General features: G+C 48.6%; 1 protein-coding gene across 2 annotated transcripts in view; it reads left to right on the plus strand.

Annotated features, from left to right (window-relative positions):
• Positions 1-18,539, plus strand: part of Cep89 (centrosomal protein 89) — a 44,958-nt gene that overhangs the window by 22,456 nt on the left and 3,963 nt on the right. Inside the window, exons 10-18 of one of the 2 annotated variants that reach the window (XR_009056693.1) lie at positions 173-223; positions 710-793; positions 1,825-1,928; positions 7,745-7,860; positions 9,946-10,126; positions 10,843-11,010; positions 12,344-12,485; positions 13,098-13,279; positions 15,717-15,806. Coding sequence is in view for 1 of the 2 variants with exons in the window: in XM_057762718.1 (XP_057618701.1) it covers positions 173-223; positions 710-793; positions 1,825-1,928; positions 7,745-7,860; positions 9,946-10,126; positions 10,843-11,010; positions 12,344-12,485; positions 15,717-15,806 (936 nt within the window). In the remaining variant the exon portion in view is untranslated. The remainder of the gene's footprint in view (positions 1-172; positions 224-709; positions 794-1,824; positions 1,929-7,744; positions 7,861-9,945; positions 10,127-10,842; positions 11,011-12,343; positions 12,486-13,097; positions 13,280-15,716; positions 15,807-18,539) is intronic. The other variant, XM_057762718.1, reaches the window with a different exon arrangement.

Consider the following 18,539-nt stretch of genomic DNA (forward strand, 5'->3'; position numbering starts at 1 on the left):
CTTAGGTAACGTGTTGCTGTATTTCGAGGACGAGGGTGTTGCTCTCAAACACTTCCCGTGTGTATGCGCACAAGCAGAGAAGGATGGTGTTCGTTCTAGACTAAGAATGTCTGTCTACCACGTGACTTCAGGAACAGCTTGACCATGTCTTCCATGTATGCTTTGTTTTCAGAGTTCCCGCATCGAAGGCCTCCCATCAAAGGGCCCCACACCCCCCTGGTTGGTAAGCGGAAGTTATTTACCCTCGGGCCCATAGTCTCTGGCTCTACTAAGAACCATTTCAGAATTAGCGTGTTTTCTTCCTATTCTAAAAACATGATGAGGCCGGGTGGTGGTGGCGCATGCCTTGCATCCCAGCACTTGGGAGGCAGAGGCAGGCAGATCTCTGTGAGTTCCGCCTGGTCTACAGAATGAATTCCAGGACTCCATTGCTTCGGTGAAACCCTGCCTTGAAACACCAAAAAAAAAAAAAAAAAAAAATCCATGATGAGCCGGGTGGTAGTGTCTCCACTTGAGAGGCAGAGGCAGGTATATTTCTGAGTTCAAGGCCAGCCTGGTTCACAGGAAGAAAATCCAGCACAGCTAGGGCTACACACAGAAACCCTATCTCAAAATAACAAACAAAAGAACCAAAACAGTACAACCAAATGGTTGTGTTGCAGTGTAAGAAGCAATGCTAGTCACCCTTTACTCCATTCCCCGCCCACAGCTGGATGTAAGGTGCCTCTCACCGCTGCTGCTGGCTTATGAAGACAGAATGAAAGAGAAGGACGAACTCATCGCCACCCTGGAGGTAGGTCGGCGGTGTCCCCGAGACACACTGCTTCAGAGAGAACCATTCAGACTGCGGAAACAGCTTGAAGGTAAACGTGCCTAGTGTGCTGTGTGCTCCGGTGTCTGTTGAGGGAAGGAGCGTGGTAGGATGGCTGGAGGGAAAGAGGCAGAGAAGGAAGGAAGGCGTGTTTGGCAGAGCGTGAGGGGTGGGTGGCGCTAGGAGAGATGGCAGGATGCAGTGGCTTTGGGAAGATGTGGTCTGAGGACAGACAGTCCCCTGCGCGTGGAGATCCTGAGAGGCAGAGGAGGAGCAGGGTGGTGCATCACCCGTGACTCTGAGGCTATAGACGCCAGTGCTAGAGCAGATGCTGGGCAAAGGGAGACCATACTCAGGGTGTTTTGGGGAATCCTAACACTCCTGGGTCGCAGGAAGCACCAACCCCAGAGGCGCATCACGATCGAGTTGCTGGCAGTATTAAAAACAAGAATTTGAGCCAGGTGGTGGTGGCGCACACCTTTAATCCCAGCACTTGGGAGGCAGAGGCAGGCGGATCTCTGTGAGTTCGAGACCAGCCTGGTCTACAAGAGCTAGTTCCAGGACAGGCTCCAAAACCACAGAGAAACCCTGTGTCGAAAAACCAAAAACCAAAAACCAAACCAAAACAAAACAAATACTCCAATTTACCCTCTAAAGTCTAAACAGAAAACCTTTCAGTCTCTGATTGTTTTTGTTTTTTTGTTTTGTTTTTCTTCTGACCCCTTCCTTTAAAGTCTCCAGTTGTTTGTCAGTTACAGCAAAGTGGCATCAGGTTAGTGGTCGACCCCTTAACACCCAAGTTCTGCCCTGTGCGTCTGTGACTTGGCTGTTCTCCCAGTAAGCTGTGCTCCTGAACCCACGGAGGGGCTCTGGAACCTGGAGGCTAACTTGGAGCTAGAGCAGGACTTGGCCATTGCAATGGCCGTCACATTTGACTTCCCCAAGCAGCAGCAGCATCCCAGCCGATACAGATGTGTTCATGTGGGTGATGGTTTCCATGCGTTTCCTTTCAGGAGGAGATGAAAACCTTTAGGATGCGAGTCCAAGAAGTGGTGAAGGAAAATGAAGGATTGCATCAGCAGTTAAATAAGAGTAGCCCCGCTACCAGCCAGGAATGGCAAGTGGTATTTGCTAACTTACAACACAGTAGGGACAGGCTTTGTGATGTCACTGAATGCATAAATGCACTTTGTTTTTTAAAAATTAAGCGCTTTACCGAAAGCCCATACAACTCAGTGAGCCTCTGCACAGTTAGAATAGACATTCGGGAGGACGCCTGCAGCTACGCAGTCACAGTTTTGCTTTCCGGATCCAGCGTGTTTCCTGCAGGTGTCCCACCCTCCAGAGCCAGAAAGTCCATGACAGAATCAGGACAAGAGAAACCATGACTTTTAAGTCTCTGGTAATTCATGTCCACTGCATGCATTCACAGTCAGGTTATGTTACGTTATGGTGTGTGATGTTTTTATTTGTTTACAACTGTTATGCCCAAGTTTCTGGTCCCCAAATGAAACCATGGAGCTGGATTTCCGATGCAGATTACATGAGGGTTTTTAATAGTATTCAGTTTGGACCACACCTCCACCAACGCAGTGGGTGAGGGAAGTGCAGCCCCGAACCCAGGGAAGGGGCAGACTTTTGAAGGGGAAATGCCACAATCAGGGGAGTTGAGTCCTGTCATCTTGGGATTGGGTGAGGAGTACATAGGATAAGGAAGTTTCTGAAATCATTGGTCTGGGTGCAAAAACCCTAGCAAAGAGCCGTTGATAACTGACAAGGTATCTTCAAGGACAGGATGCCTCCTAGGAACATCGACCTCCTTGTGGCTCTGCTCCCTGTCTTCTTAACTGGCCAATTTTAGGGTATCTGTTCAGATTTCTGCTATGGCAACACATTTCTGGCGCTAGGGTCAAGGCTCGGTTATATACCAGAAGGCCTTTAGGGAAAATGGAATCCCTGTAAAATTAAGGCTTAATTAAATCTTTGGTCTCACCCAAGGCTTTCAAATAATAAAGTTTATAAATTTTTTTTAAAAGGAAGAATTTCTCAGACATAAGATACAACCCCAGTAAACTCTTCTAAATTGGACTTTAAAATTTTTGTTTTTATTTTTTGAAGTGCTGAGGATGAAGCCCAGGGCCTCAGGTTGTGCTGGGCAGGAAGGTGTTCTACCACTGAGTGTTAGCCCTAGCCTTCAGCTTCGGGAGAGAGGTCACACAGGGAGCTCTAATTAGCCTTGACCTCTGCAGTCTTTCCAGGTGCTCGGCTCACAGTCACGTGCTAGCACACCTAGCTCTAAATTAGTATTTTAGTGATAGTTATTATTATTACTACTACTATTATTCCTTTGGCCAGGTGTGTGATGGTACAACCTTTAATCCCAGTACTCAAGCAGAGGCAGGAGGATTTCTGTGAGTTGGAGGCCAGCCTGGTCTACTTAGGGAGTTCCAGGTCAGCCAAGGATACATAGTGAGGCCCTGTCTCCAAACAAACATAACAAGGAAACACATTTAAACAGGACCCTGGGCCCATCAACCAAGGCCCTGGGTTCAGTCCGTAGCACTGCAAAAACCTAAAACTAAATGGGTAAGCAAATAAAGAAATACATTTTCTAATTTCTGGTTCTCAAGCCAGAAGCTCATTTGCTCTGCCCGTTTGTGCTCATATTCTGAAGCAGCGCCTTCCTCTGGGGCCATTACCACACTTAATTGCCCTGCCAGTAGGAAGACCTGGCCAAGGCTGCTCAGAGCTGAAACCACCACGACCCTGCTCTGTTTCCAGTGCTGCCCCCTCCCTGCAGCCTGTGCACAGCCTGCTCACGGGGCAGCAGGGCCTGCCCGTGGTACAGCATGGTCTCCTCAGGCCAGTGCTGTGACCTGCTCACGGGCAGTAGGGTCTGCCCATGGTGCAACGCAGTCTACTCAGGATGGAGTGAGCATAGCCTGCTTATGGTACAGTGCAGCCTGGGGCACTCCTTGGCAGCCCCTGCTCCCTTTGGGTCTCTATCCCTACCCTCTTATCTGCCTCCTTTCTTCTCAGCTGTGTGACACCCCCCACCCCACCCCTGAACCCCACACAGCAGCAACAAAGGCATGAAAGTCTAGAGACAGTTCTAGGTCAAACTATGAAACAGAAATGATTAGCTTTTAGTGGGTATGTTGTGTTTAGTATATTTTTTTTAAATTCTTTCTTGAGACTAGAACTCTATGTAGACCAGGTGTTAAACCCACGGGTGAGAATAAGACCAATACCACAATTTTTTTTGAGTCAAATTGGAGACAAGCTTTATTAAATACTGGTCAAGATGATGGACACTGGCCAGGTCCATGCCTGGGATTCCCAGAGAATGGTGCCAAATTATATTAGTCAGGGCCTTATAAAGACGAATGCACAAGGCTACCTACATACTTCCCACTTATATATGCTCCAATCAGGGCAAGCATGCGTCCTAACATGCTTCCTGCCTACTACCTCATGCTTATGTGTGATCCAGCACACCCTGTGCAGCTGGGGCAGCCAAGCGTGTTTACAGTGTTTACAGAAGTGGAAGCATGTGACTTCTTATCTTACTTGAACAACAGCCCCCAGCATTCCAGGCTCTCCTGAGTCTGAGGTCTTGGGGTGGGCTTGGGCAACTACAGACCTTGGTGTCATGACTTCCCCTGTTGAACTTGCTTCTGGCTGCCATGCCTGGGTCTCGCCTTTCCCCCAATCCTGTGTTTCTTCACTTGAACCTTGCACTCTGGTGGCCTTTCAGGAAGGTAAGCTCGCCCCTTCCTTGCCTCCTGGCTGCTCCCTATATTGCATAGCCCAGTGCACACTTGAGTAGCATCTGTCCGCTGTGTTTCCAGGAGCACATCAGTGAAGTCCTTGGCCACATATACTCTATGTTCCTAATTTCTCCTGGCCGGGGAACTTCAGGCTTAGTGGGCATTAGAAAAGTGTAAGTGAAATCTGAGGTTTTCAACTTCTTTTACACAGAACATCCCGATCACGATTTTCCTTCTTTTCACTCCGCCCAGCTCCTCCCGCCACCTCCCCCAAATCCACTCCCCACTCCATTTCTCCTCAGAAAAGAGCAGGCCTTCAAGTGATGACAGCCAAAAAGGACAAAACAAGATAGAATAAGACAAGGCAAAAACCCTCATTGTGAGGCTGGAGAAGGTAACCTAATAGGGAGGGAAAGAGTCCCAAGAGCAGACAAAAGACTCGGAGACACACCCGCTCCCACTGTTAGGATCTCACAAAAGCATCAAGCTAACAGCCATAACAGATATGCAGAGGACCTAGTGCGGACCCATGCAGACCCATGCAGGCCCTGTGCTTGTGGCTTCTGTCTCTGTGAGCCCAAATGAGCACTGCTTAGCTGATTCAGTGGGCCGTGTTCTCCTGGTGTCCTCCATCCTCTCTGACTCATGTAAACTTTCTTTACCCTCTTCTGTGGGGTTCCCTGATCTCTGAGGGGAGGACTCTGATGGAGACCTCCAATTTAGACTCTCCGCCTCTGCTGCAGGAGGAAGTCTCTGTGATGATGGCTGGGCAAGGCATTGGTCTAGAGATATAGCAGGCTATCATTAGGAATCATTTCGTTGATTTTCTTTTTCCAGTCATTTGGTTCTACCCTAGGTCTCTGGGCTCATCAGCCTCTGGTTCCTGGCCATCCAGTAAGTATCAGGCATGGGCTACCTCTTGTGGCATGGGCCTCAGTTAAACCGCTCCCGTAAGTTCTTCACCACCATTGCCCCAGCACGTCTCGCAGGCAGGACAGACTGTAGGTGAAAAGTTTTGTGTCTGGTCGGTGTCCAGGTTTCTCTTTCCGTAGCCTGCAGAGTACCTTCCCATGCCAAAGAGACTAGAATGTATGGGTGAAGGCTCCAAGCCCACACCGGTTTGACCTCTGTGTTCATGAGCTGTGTGGACGTTGTCCTCAGCAGTGGGGCCCTGCTGTCAGTTTTCAGAAAGGTACCTTCTGCCCTAGCATTGCCCTGCGTTGTTTAGGGATTTCCACGGAACCCCCTTGACCAACAACCAACAGCTCAACCAAGTGTAACCCAGTCCCTCTGCTGTAAAAGATGACCAGTTGAGACCTCGTATCCTCCATTACTTGGAGACCTCACCAGGATCCCCCTCAGATCCCAGGACACTTCCCCTGCACTGGGTTTCTACACACACTCCAAGTGCTCTCCGATTCCTCCACTCTGCATCCTTCCTGCTCCCATCCCCACCCTCCCCCAGCCTACCCTGTCTCCTCTTCCCAGAGAGCTCCGTGTGCCCCTCCAGAGCCTCCTCTTCACCCCCCTCTCTGGGCCTGTGGATTGTAGTTTGATTTTCATTTACTTAACAGCTAATATCCACTTCTAAGTGAGTACATACATATTTGCCTTCCTGGGTTTAGGTTACCTCCCTCAGGAGGATTTTAAAAATTAGAACAAAGGGTCCCTTTAAAAAGAGAAGGAAGAGAGCCAGGCATGGTGACACCTGCTGGCATCTAAGTATTTGGGAGCATGAGGCAGGGGGATCAGAGTTTCAAGACAACCTGAACTTATAGTGACACCTTGTCTCAGAAGGAAAGCAGAGCAACAAAGGGTGAAGGAAACTGGGAAGAGACGAAAAAGGAAAGAATGACGGGAGGGAGAGTCCAAGAACAGAGAGAGCTGTCCGAGGTGGAGCAGTGAGGTGGGGTGAGGAGGTTGGCTCAGCCTCGTGGGCAGCCCCCCTCGGGGAGGGGCAGCATGCTCACTCACTTGCCCTAGCCTGGCTCCACCACCATTGTCTTGTCTTCCACCTGCCTTTCTTAAGGTACTAAGGTCCTTCAGCTTGTCCTAGCTGGGATTTTCAGTTATGAAAGTTGAACTGATATGGTATTTACAGTGCATTGCATAAATGGGGCTTTCTTGTGGGGAGATCAAGGCTGGGTGTATTTGTATAGTTTTAAGACACTATTCCAAAGCCGTCTAATAAGTTGGGTTTTTTTTCCTGATTTATTCTTAATATTACTGACTTTTTTCTTGTTCTTTAACCCACTCCCTTTCTGTCTGTTTCTCATTAGAAAAGAGCAGGCTTCTAAGTGATAACAACCAGATTTTTTTGCTTAGCAGTTTCATGGCAGTTCACTCTGGCCTCCGCAGAGCTCTTCCTGTCTCAGCCTCCCAAGTGCTGAGGTTCCAGGCTTGTAACACACACTTGGGTTTCTTTGTTTATTTGTTTTTTAAAGAGTAAAAAAAAATTTTTTAAAAATGTGTGTGGGTATCTTGTCTATGCTATGTTTGTGCCTGGTGCCCTTGGAGGCCCCAAGAGGGCATCCGATGCTCTGGAACTGGAGTTACCACATGGGTGAGCTGCCACGTGGGTGCTGGTTATCAAGCCCAGGTCTTCTGGAAGAGCAGCCAGTGCTCTCTCTCGACCTCTGAGCCTTCTCGCTAGCGTTTTATTTTTACTGCTTGGGACATTAAGGTCTCACCTGTTGTCTAGGCCTGCCCTCGAGTCCCGGACTCAAACAGTCCCCCTGCTTCAGCCTCAGGAATGCTTGGGACTTTGGAAGTGTGGCTGCCATGAGCAGCCGCTACTGATTATGAGTGAATGGTTTCGGAGTAAACTGGGACCTCCCAGCATCCAACAATGTCAATTATATGGGTGCAGGATTAGATGCTCCGGTGTAGGAGACCCAGCTGCCCGTTTGTGACTGTCTCACCTGAGTGCCATGCATGTGCAGTCCTCTGTCCTCTGCCTTTGCGCGGACGGGACTTGTCACCTACCTCTTGCTGTTGCTGCCACATCCAATACTCAGGCATGACTGCTGTCCTTTCCCCCACTCACTGCACATGGCGGCATTTGCTGGGAAAATGACGTGGTCGACGTGAAAGCATGCACTGTGGTGCATTCTTGCGGTCTCAGCACCTGAGCACTGTGTTTGCTCTCTTGAATCACTCCTAGGAGGCAGCTCCAGGCTCAAGCAGAGCTGGTTCTAGATGAAAACAAGCTGTTGATAGAGCAGTTGGAGATTCAGCAAACAAAAGCCAGGGACGCCCACCAGGACCACCTCCAAGAAGGTGAGTGACAGCGCTGTCCTAGAAGACGGGGCTGGGGTGGGGAATCGTACTTTCCAGAATTGTAAGGCGGCATGCTCCGCGCATTCTCAGTATTGGGTCTGCAGTCAGCCCGTGTGTTCTCTGATCCTCTGTAAGGTCAGTTGAAACAGCTGTGGGAAGGATAGCATCTGGGAAATCGGAAAAGTTACAGAATGAAGCATTTGAAACAACCCAAGACTTTCTCTCAGATATTTATTGAGTGGACAAAAAGTAGAACTTTGCTGGGCCCCCTTTCCCTTCTCTCCCCACCCCCTATATGCCAAGAAGCACATTCACGTTGAGTTACAGCCTGTCTTAATCAGTGCTATATTGCTGGGGGAGACATCATGATCAGGGCAACTTTTATAAAAGACCGCATCTCACTGGAGGCTTGCCTACAGTTTCAGAGCTCCCCATCATGGTGGGGAGCTTGGTGGCACACACATGGTGCTGGAGAAGTAGCTGAGGGCTTTCATGGGCACAGAGAGAGCATGAGACTGGGCCTGGCATGGGATTTAGAAACCTCAAAGCCCACCCCCAGTGAACAAGGCCACACCTCCTCGAACAAGGCCACACCTACTAATCCTTCTAATCCTTTCAAATAGTGCCACTTCCTGGTGACTAAGCATTCAAATCTGTGAGCCAATGGGGGCCATTTGTATTCAAATCATCACACATCCCTAACCCTAGGGTTTTGAGACAGGGTCTGCTGTGTAGTCCTGGTTGGCCCAGAACTTGCCAGAGTCCAGGGTGCCTTTGCAATCACAGCCCTCCCACCTTTATCCCAGTGCAAGGGAACAGGAGTGTGCCATTACTTGTGGGTGTACCATTGATCCTTTCTTCTGTCAGGGCTGAGGGCATCATAGGTTAAATGTCTGGTTCTCCAGGACTTCTCAGGAGTACCCCTTCTCCCATGCATCCTCCCTCTCCCTAGAGTCACCATAGCTGAAGACAGTGCTCCTCAAAGGGAGTTAAGTTGAGAGTCGTTTCCCTTGCTTTGACTAAATCCAAATAGGAGCTCTCCAAATAGTGGCACCTCCTCCTATGCTCCTTGAAGAGAGGGGTCACAGACAGGAGTCTGAAACAGCGTGCCTTGTCTGATCGCTGTGAGCGTCACTCTTTCCTCTGTCCCTGCTCACGTAACAACTCCCTCAGAGGGCTGGAGAGGTGGCTCAGCGGTTAAGAACACCGGCTGCTCTACCAGAGGACCTGGTCCAATTCCCAGCACCCACATAACAGCTCCCAACTGTCTGTAACTCCAGTTCTAGGGGATCAGACACCCTCACACAGATATACATGCGGGTAAAACACCAATGCACATAAAGTAAAAATAAATCTTAAATAAAAGCAAAACAATAACAACAAAAACCCAACAACTCCCTCCGCACCACTGAGAGTTCACTGCCAGCCTCTGTTGCAACTGCAACTACCAAGCTTCAGGTCCAGGCTGGCCTCAGGGTCACTCCACAGCCAAGCATGACCTTGAACTTCTGATCCTCCTGCCTTTGCCTCCCAATCACTGAGATAGCAGGCAAGTTCCACCAAGTCTGCTTTATTTTCTCTTGTATGCAGTACTGGGAATTGAATCCAGGACTTCATGCATGCGGAAACGAGCGCTTTACCAGCTGAGCCCACCCCCAGCCTTAAAAGGTCATTTTTGTAAGATAACTGCTTTTTAGGAATTAGCCTAAGACCTGTTGCAAGCTACGCACGCCGCTGAGCCACATCCCTGTCTCCCTTTGGTGCTGTTTTTGTTTGTTTTCTGAGATAGGGTTTCTCTATATAGCCCTGGACATCCTGGAACTCTCTTTGTAGACCCGGCTGGACTTGAACTCACAGAGATCCTCCTGCCTCTGCCTCTAGAGTGCTGGGATTAAAGACACACACCACCACTGCCCACTCCCTCCCTACTTTTTTAAAGAAAAAATTTTGAGATAGGATCTCACTATGCGACCTAGCCTAGCTGGAGCTCAGGATCCTCCTGCCTCAGGCCCTGCTGCACCACCACGCCTGGCTAACACGCATGCCTTAGTCTTCTGTGCCATGGTTTGATCTTGTCCCTTCCAGTTTCTAAGCTGACGAAACAACTCATGCTCCTGGAGGCAAAGACCCAGGGGCAGGAACAGCAGCTGACAGAGAGCCAGGGGCAGCTGGGGAGCTTACAGGCCAGATGCCAAGAACTCAAAGCACAGCTGGACAGCAAGATCGCCATGGACGTTCATACATCAATTGTCAATGAGCTGAAAAGGTGAGCGCGTCGCCTCAGTGCAAGAGGTTGCCTGAGCCCTCTGGGTGAAGAGTTGAGTAGACAGAGGTTGCTCAGTTTTTGTTTCATTTTTTGTTTTTTGGGTGTCCACTAGGACCTGGAATCTGGCTCCCAGCCATCTGCTTCCTTTTAACCTCACTTGATTTTATATGACCCTGTACACGGTGTGTGCCCTACCCACAATGCACTGTGCAGAGGGCGCACTGTACACGGGGTGTGCCCTACCCACAATGCACTGTACAGATGGTGCACTGTATACAGGGTGTGCCCTACCCACAGTGCACTGTACAGACGGTACACTGTATACGGGGTGTGCCCTACCCACAATGCACTGTGCAGAGGTTGCACTGTATATGGGGTGTGCCCTACCCACAATGCACTATGCAGAGGTTGCACTGTACACGGGGTGTGCCCTACCCACAGTGCACTGTACAGACGGTACACTGTATACGGGGTGTGCCCTATCCACAATGCACTGTGCAGAGGTTGCACTGTATATGGGGTGTGCCCTACCCACAATGCACTATGCAGAGGTTGCACTGTACACGGGGTGTGCCCTACCCACAATGCACTGTACAGACGGTGCACTGTATACGGGGTGTGCCCTACCCACAATGTACTGTGCAGACGGTGCACTGTACACTGTGTGCTGTGTATGTGTCACTGTACATATGTGTCTGCCGTTTCTTGTCCTTCAGCCAGTTGCAAAAGGAAGAAGAGAAAGACAGCGCTGAGATGGAGGAGCTGCTGGGGAAGCTGACAGCCCTACAGGTGCAGAAGAAGAGTCTGCTTCTGGAGAAGAACAGCTGGACCAGCAGAAACAGAGCGCTAGAGGCTGAGCTGGAGCGCACGCGCAAGACAAACAGGTACCCTGGGGTGTCTGTGTGTGTGCGCGCGCGCATGTGCAGAAGCATTTCATTTCCTTTTTACCTTCATTTTATTCCTTTTCTCTTTTCTTTCTCTGATAAGGACAATAAAATGGAAAATAATAACCAAAGGGACGGATATCAGAGTATAAGTGTGACAAAAGCCTTTCTGTGGTTCTATAGTTCTCAAGAATATGCTTCAGATATTGATAACCGCAAGGCAACCCTGGGCTCTAGACGGTCTCCTAGCCAACTCCCCAAAGCCTGTTTTTTCACTACTACATCCCAGTTTTCTTTCTTTTTTCTTTGTTTTTAATACTTATACATTTATTTATTGTTTTTGAAATATCTTTTATTCTTTGACTGTATTATGCATGTATGTATACTTTGGATCTTGATCATCTCCTCCCCCTACTCCTCCCTTCCCCACCTATACACATACCACACACACACACACCACACTACACCTACCTACCCACACACCACACACATACATATACCACATACACTGTGCGCATACACACATGCATGCACACACACACACACACATATACAACAGAGCAGTGTATCCCCTTCCCACCTTAATATGGGATCCCATTTTTAAAAATATCTTTTAAAATGAATCAAAAGTTAGGAGACTAATATTTAATTAGCCGATTCATTGCTAGCCATTCTGTGAGTGCTGTTTTGTTGTTTGTTGTGATAGGGCCCACATGGTAGGGCAGGCTGGCCTGGAACGCTAGCTGTCTTCCCAGATCAGCCTCCCAAGTTTGGGGATGATAGATAGCATGCCTGCGCCATTGGCTGAGACGGTGGCATGCCCGCGCCGTTGGCTTTCGAGTCTTGTTAACTGGATCAGGACTCAGCTCTGACACCTGACTTCAAACTAGATTCATTTACTTCTCAAAACTTAAAAGAAGATGTATGTTGCTGGACAATAGCACTTACTTAGTTAATTCTGCAGTGTTACGGGTTGGGACCCAGAGCCTTGTACATACTAGCCAAACAGTCTGTCACCAATCCACACCCCATCCCTAAGTGTAGTATTTAGGTATTAAATGGTATGGTGGCACATGCCTTTAATTCTAGCAGGCGATCTCTGTGAGTTTGAGGCCAACGTGGTCTACACAGTGAGTTCCAGGACAGCCAGGGCTATATAGGGAGACTATCTCAAAAAAACTACACACATACACACACATATAAAGCACACATACACATATGTACACAGACATACTGGTTTTTAAACATATATCTGTATACATATATTCACTCCACCCAAGCTGCACACACGGGCTTACTTGTTTTCATTTTCCACCACCGGGGACCTCTGCAGGCGATACCAAAAAACAATCGATGGCCTCAGAAAGCAAGTGGAAAAAGCCATGGGGAAGGAGATGTCTGCCCACCAGTACCTGGCAAACCTGGTGGGCTTGGCAGAGAATGTCACCAAGGAACGAGACAGTCTTAAATATTTGGTGAGTGTTCTCAAAGTTATGTTCTGTGAACTTAAGTTTTATTGTAAATGTGACTTCAATACTATTTTTTAAGCAAATGTATAAAATCTTCTGATTTTAGTATTTTAACCACACTTAGAAATTCTCCAAAATTTTATCTTTTAACCACGGGCAAAACCTTTTTTTTTTTTTTTTGAGACAAGGTATTGCTGCATAGCCTAGGCTAGCCTTGAACTCGCGATCCTCCTGCTTCCCAAGTACTGAGAAGTTCAACCAAAATATATTTTAAAGAAAATCAGCCAGAACTTCTAAATAACAGCAAATGTTATTCTAGAGGGTGAACTGTGGGGCCCGGTATGGTGGTGCCGTGCCCATCACACAGCAGTGGGTGTGTCTGTGTACCCCTTTACCCATGGCCTGAACAGCTCCCGCCAGCAGATGAGTCCTGAAGATCACAGGCGCAGGGCTGGAGGGGCCGCTCTGCAGTCGCGTGCGTGCCCCATGTGTACAAGGCCCTGGGCTTGATTCCCAGCTCTGAGGGAGGGAGCGAGAACCGGACTCCTGGAGTTAGATAGAGGTCTCCTACAGATGTAGTAGCAGGGAAGGGAATTAAGTCAATTATTGGTGTCCTAGATGCTGGAGCAGCGCACAGCCAGCAAGAACCTGGCACGGTTCTAGACATTCCCACACTGATTCAAAAAGATGTCTGCAGCAGATTGTATGGTCGAAGAAGACAGCTACTCTCTGTGTCAAGCCATGTGCACTCAGAAAGTTCTCATAGATTCCCCAAGCTCCTCCCAGGGGCGGACTTCCAGGTGACGTTTTATCAGCCTTCTTACTTATTTGAATTTTCTCTTCTGTGTGTTCTGGACACAAAGCACTTCCCTGCATATAAGCATGCATGGTTTTTCCACATCATAGCTGCTAGCATGTCATATTAATGAGTGTCTTGATGAGAGACCAAGGGGACATCATGAGTGTCAGAGAAGAGGGGTGGGGGCTATTGCAGGTGTTAGGAAGGTCCTCCCCAGGGCAGTGGCAGAGGCTTTAGCCCTTGCTTATAGAGGAAGAAATAGAAATAGCGGGGAGCTTGAGGGAATGTTGCTACTTATTTTTAATTAAAAAGAAAAACACGCTAATTGGATGTGTCTTGGTATTTTCTGTACTTAGTGTTACAAGGCATTGTTCACGATGTGACAGTGGCTGGCAGGGCTCCAGTAAGTCTCATTGTACATTGCTGGCCATTTCCAAGCTGTAACTGGTTATTATTGTGAGGAGTGAGGGTCACAGCATCACTGCGCATGACAGAAGACAGCCTTGTCTTCCACTGGGCATCCACTGCGCCGTCTCTCAGGCCCCCTTACTGGCAATGTCTGAGTCCTTCCTGACTGTGACCCAGCATGGTAGGAACCTTAAAGCCATTTAGATCTTCAGCCTGGGGCTTTCTCTCAAAAGCTGCTGTATTGGCCACAGTGCTGAACAAGTGGTGTTTTCTGTCACAGCACCTAGCGCCCCTTCCTGCCATGTGCCCACTGGGCTGTTGAGAGGACCAGCAAAAGCTTGTTGGAAGGTACCAAGCAAAACTGCTCACCTGGAGTACCTTCCTGAGCACCTGCCCGCCTTACAGTGTCGCAGTAAATAGAAAGCCATCTTATCCCATGGCAGGACACACGGGGACCCCCATCCCTGGCAAATGAACTCACCTCCCGCGTGGACCATAGAGTGGCACGGTCTTTTGTGGTACAGCCGGAGATACTTTCCACTTCAGACCCACACCTCAGCCTTATGGGCCAGGTGTGGAAATATAGTGGAAGCCGCACACTCTGTATATAAAAATTTAGAAGTTATAAATTTAGCCAACTTGATCTTGTAATGGCCTGAAAGCCAGGTCACTGAATCAGAACTGGATGTGGGCAGGGGTGCTGCCCTGCACCTGGTTCTACTCATCAGCAGGACATCTGATATACCAAGGCCCTGTGACAACTTGGGGAGCTGGCAGGGCACTTGGGCTTCTATATCACCCAGACCAGGGCTACATTGGCTTCCCCACTGGTCACATCCCTCCCGCACTCCTGTGTCTCTTGACCCCCCCTCCGCCCCCCGCTGCAGTCTTTAGGAAAGGCCTCCACTGCTCTGGGCAGTGTCTGCTGATGGCCGGGGGTCACATGGAACTTGCAGTGCCCCATTTGGTTTCACCTACTTCTGTTATACCTTTCTGAGGGAGACACAGTGGTCTGGGGAGTAGACATGGGAACTGCCGCCGGACATTTCTTCCTGTGGGCTGGCGCACGTCATTAGCTTTCCTTCCTTCCTCGGATGCCAGCTGCCACCACTAGGCGCCTTAGGAAAGGGGCACCGCAGACGTTTCTCCTTCATTCTAGCAGCTGGGACCCTTAGTGGTGTGTGGGAGCTTGTCTCCCATCTGGGGAGCAGTGCCAACTGCTTGGCTTCAGACGGCGTCCCTCTTGGCTATGTTGTCTGCCATGCTGGTCTGAGAAGAGCGTCAGGTGTTTGTATTGTTTCTGTCACTCCCTTCTCTTCTGTTGTGATTACACGAGACAAGTGATCCCAACACTTATTCCTTGAATACTAATGAAGGAACCACGGCCAAAAGCTGCTTAGGGAAGGAAGAGTTTCTTCTGGCTTGTGGTTCCGGAGGAAGAGTCCATAGCAGCAGGCATGGCAGCAGGCAGCCAGGGCAGGAAGCTGGGAGGTCCCATCTCAGCCACACACAGGAAGCAAAGGATGCATTGGAAGTGGGGCGAGGCTAACAACTCTCAGGACTCACCCCCAGTGATAGACTTCCTCCAGCAAGGCTCCAGCTCCTTAAGGTTCCATACTTCCCAAACAAGGCCAGCCACTGGGGACCTGTGGGAGACATACTTCATTCAGACGGCTACAGGAGTGCTGTGTCCACTGGCATAGCCATGTATTCTGAAGCCCTTAAAGGCTTGGTCTGAGGGACCCCAGCTCCTCCTTTTGTACCTAGGAGAGATGCCCAGTGTGGTCCCCATCCTTGTTGGTCCTTAGTCCTTGTCCCAGCTCTGCCCACAGCCCTCTCTCAGGTAGTGAGCTCGTTTGTGATTGGGGATGTTCCCTGTAGTGTGTGCAGGGGGAGGGGGGCGCTGCGGATTGGACCTGGGGCCTCATGAAAGCTGGGCAGGTGGTATGCCAGTGGGCTAAGACCCAGAGCAGTTCACAGGACTTTCTGTGTAAGCTAAAGTAATGCTTCTGTTTCTACCCTCTCCACAGGCTCAGTGTTTAGAGAGTGAGAAGCACGGAGTCCTCAACAAAATCCTGAAAGGCAACATTCGCCTGGGGAAGCTGGAGGAGAGGGTGAAGGTAAGCAGCCGTCTGTGCATGTCTCCCCGTGGGAAAGGGGCTTCCGAGGGGGTCTGTGTGTCTCACACGAGAAGAAAAACTGTACCGGACTTTACTGGCAGACAGCACCTTGTCCCTTCTCAGGTAAGCTGTGGTTTGTTGCATAATGAAACACTATGCAATTATTTGTTAAACAAAACAAAACAGGGAAGTCTGCTGGCTCTGTGGTTAAGTGATATCACTACAAGAGTATTTTTGTTTTAAAGATTTGTTTATTATGTATACAGTGTCCTGCCTGCATGTATGCCTGCAGGCCAGAAGAGGACACCAGATCTCTTTATAGATGTGAGCCACCATGTGGTTGCTGGGAATTGAACACGGGATCTCTGGAAGAGCAGCTAATGCTTTGAACCGCTGAACCATCTCTCCCACCTAAAAATTATTATTTTTTTTTTAAATAAGTTTTTTTAAAACCTGAAAATGTAAAAGCTGTAGACAGTTCTTTTTGTTTTGTTTTGTTTTTCGAGACAGGGTTTCTCTGTATTACAGCCTTAGTTGTCCTGGAACTCACTTTGTAGACCAGGCTGGCCTTGAACTCACATTGATCTGCTTAAAGGCACATGCCATCACCACCCGGCCCCAGTTCTTTTTTAAAGAGACCTACTTTTATTTTATGTGTATGAGTGTTTGCCTGAGTGTATGTACACCATGAGCATCCTGGTGCCTACAGAAGTCAGAAGACAGCAGACCCCCTGAACTCTGGATTTAGAGACAGTTGTGAGCTAAACCTGGGTCCTCAGGAAGGGCAGCCCATGCTCTTAGGTACTGAGCCATCTCTCCGTCCTCCTAAATGTATTTTTTTTAAATATTTATTTATTATGTATACAATATTCTGTCTGCATGTATGCCTGCAGGCCAGAAGAAGGCACCAGACCCCATTACAGATGGTTGTGAGCCACCATGTGGTTGCTGGGAATTGAACTCAGGACCTTTGGAAGAGCAGGCAATGCTCTTAACCTCTGAGCCATCTCTCCAGCCCCCCTAAATGTATTTTTATTTTGTTGTTGTTTTTGTTTTTTTGTTTTGAGGCATGGTTTCTCTGTGTAGTCCTGGCTGTCCTGGAACTCTCTCTTTGGCCAGGCTGGTCTTGAACTCAGAGATCCACCTGCCTCTTCCTCCTGAGTGCTGGGATTAAAGGCATGCACCACCACATTCTGGCTAATTTTTTTTTATATTTATTCACGTTTGTTTTATGTGTATAAGTATCTTTTCTGCGTATGGGGGTGTCTTATCTCTGAAACTGGAGTTAAGAATGGTTGTTAACCACTTGTGGGTGCTGGGAATTGAACTCGGGTCCTCTGCAAAGGCAGACAGAGCTCTTAACTGCTGAGCCACCTTTCCAGCCCCAAGATTTATTTTTAAAACTTTTTTGTATTCAGTGTCTGTGCGTGATGCATGTGTGCCTTGGCTGCATGCAGTGTGCATGGGTGTCATAAGACAACTTGGTGGAGTTATCTTTCTCCTTCCAGCTTTATGCAGGTTTGCTGGGATCAGACTCAGGGCTTCAGGTGTCATCAGGCAGCAAGGATCCTACCCACTCTGTCACCTCGCCAGCCCCTCTGAGCACTTCTTAAACTGATGTCAGAGATTTAGATACATGACTCCCATAGCACTGATATCCTAACATACACCTGATAGTCAGTTTTCGTATTTATGCTGCCTTAAGAGATGACTGGAGGGACTGGAGAGATTGCTCAGTGGTTAGAGCCTTGAATATTACTTAAAAGGCGTAGGGGATGCTTGAGGACCTGAGTTACATGGAAGGAGAGGTGACAAGCCACTTTTTATCCTTTTGTTGTATTTCTTAGTAGGGCTTGTACCCAGAACCATTTGTGTGCCAGGCAAGCACCGTGCCACTGAGCTCCCCACAGCCCTGGCTGAGTTCCTATATGAGACATCTTTGATAAAGCGAAACAGCGTTGATGGCCGTGGACATTCTTTCTTAAGCCGACAGTTGATGGAAGGATTGTCCATGAAAAATGGAGGTATAGGCGCCAGGCGTGTGGCTCACAAGGTGGAGCTGCTCAGTGTGCATGAGTCTCTGAGTGTGATCCTCGGCACTGCCTAAAGCTGGATTGGATGGTGCACATCTGTAATCCCAGTACGGGAGGTGGAACCAGAAGGATCCCGAGGTCATGGTCACCTTCAGCTATTTATGGAATTTGAAGCCAGCCTGGACTGCTCAAAGCCCTGCCTCAAAAATAAAACAAACAAATAAATTGCAGAAGTAGATTAATTTGTGAAAACATCCAATTAGTCTGCGATACAGATATTTTATGTTTCATTTTCATTTTTAGTATATTAATCCCACAAAAATCAGATATAATACAGATTAGAAATTTGGTTTTCCTTAGATTTTATTTTGTTTTTAATTTGTGTGTGTGTGTGTGTGTGTGTGTGTGTGTGTGTGTGTGTGTGAGCACATGAGTGTAGGTGCCCTTGGAAGCCAGAAGAGGGCGTTGGATCCCCTGGGGCTGGAGTTACAGGTGGTTTTGAGCAGCCCACAGGGGTACTGGAAACTGAACATGGGTCCTCTATAAGTATGTAAGCACTCAGCCTCTGAGCCATCTCTCAGGACTTAACCTGAAATTCTTTTGTATCATTTTTATTTTGTTTTCTGGAGTCAGAGTCTCACTCTGTAGCCCAGGTGACCACAGATTCATTTCTGCCTCTGCCTCCCGAGGGCTGGGATTA

The sequence above is a fragment of the Chionomys nivalis genome, chromosome 2 (assembly GCF_950005125.1).
Source record: "Chionomys nivalis chromosome 2, mChiNiv1.1, whole genome shotgun sequence".
Taxonomy (NCBI): domain Eukaryota; kingdom Metazoa; phylum Chordata; class Mammalia; order Rodentia; family Cricetidae; genus Chionomys; species Chionomys nivalis.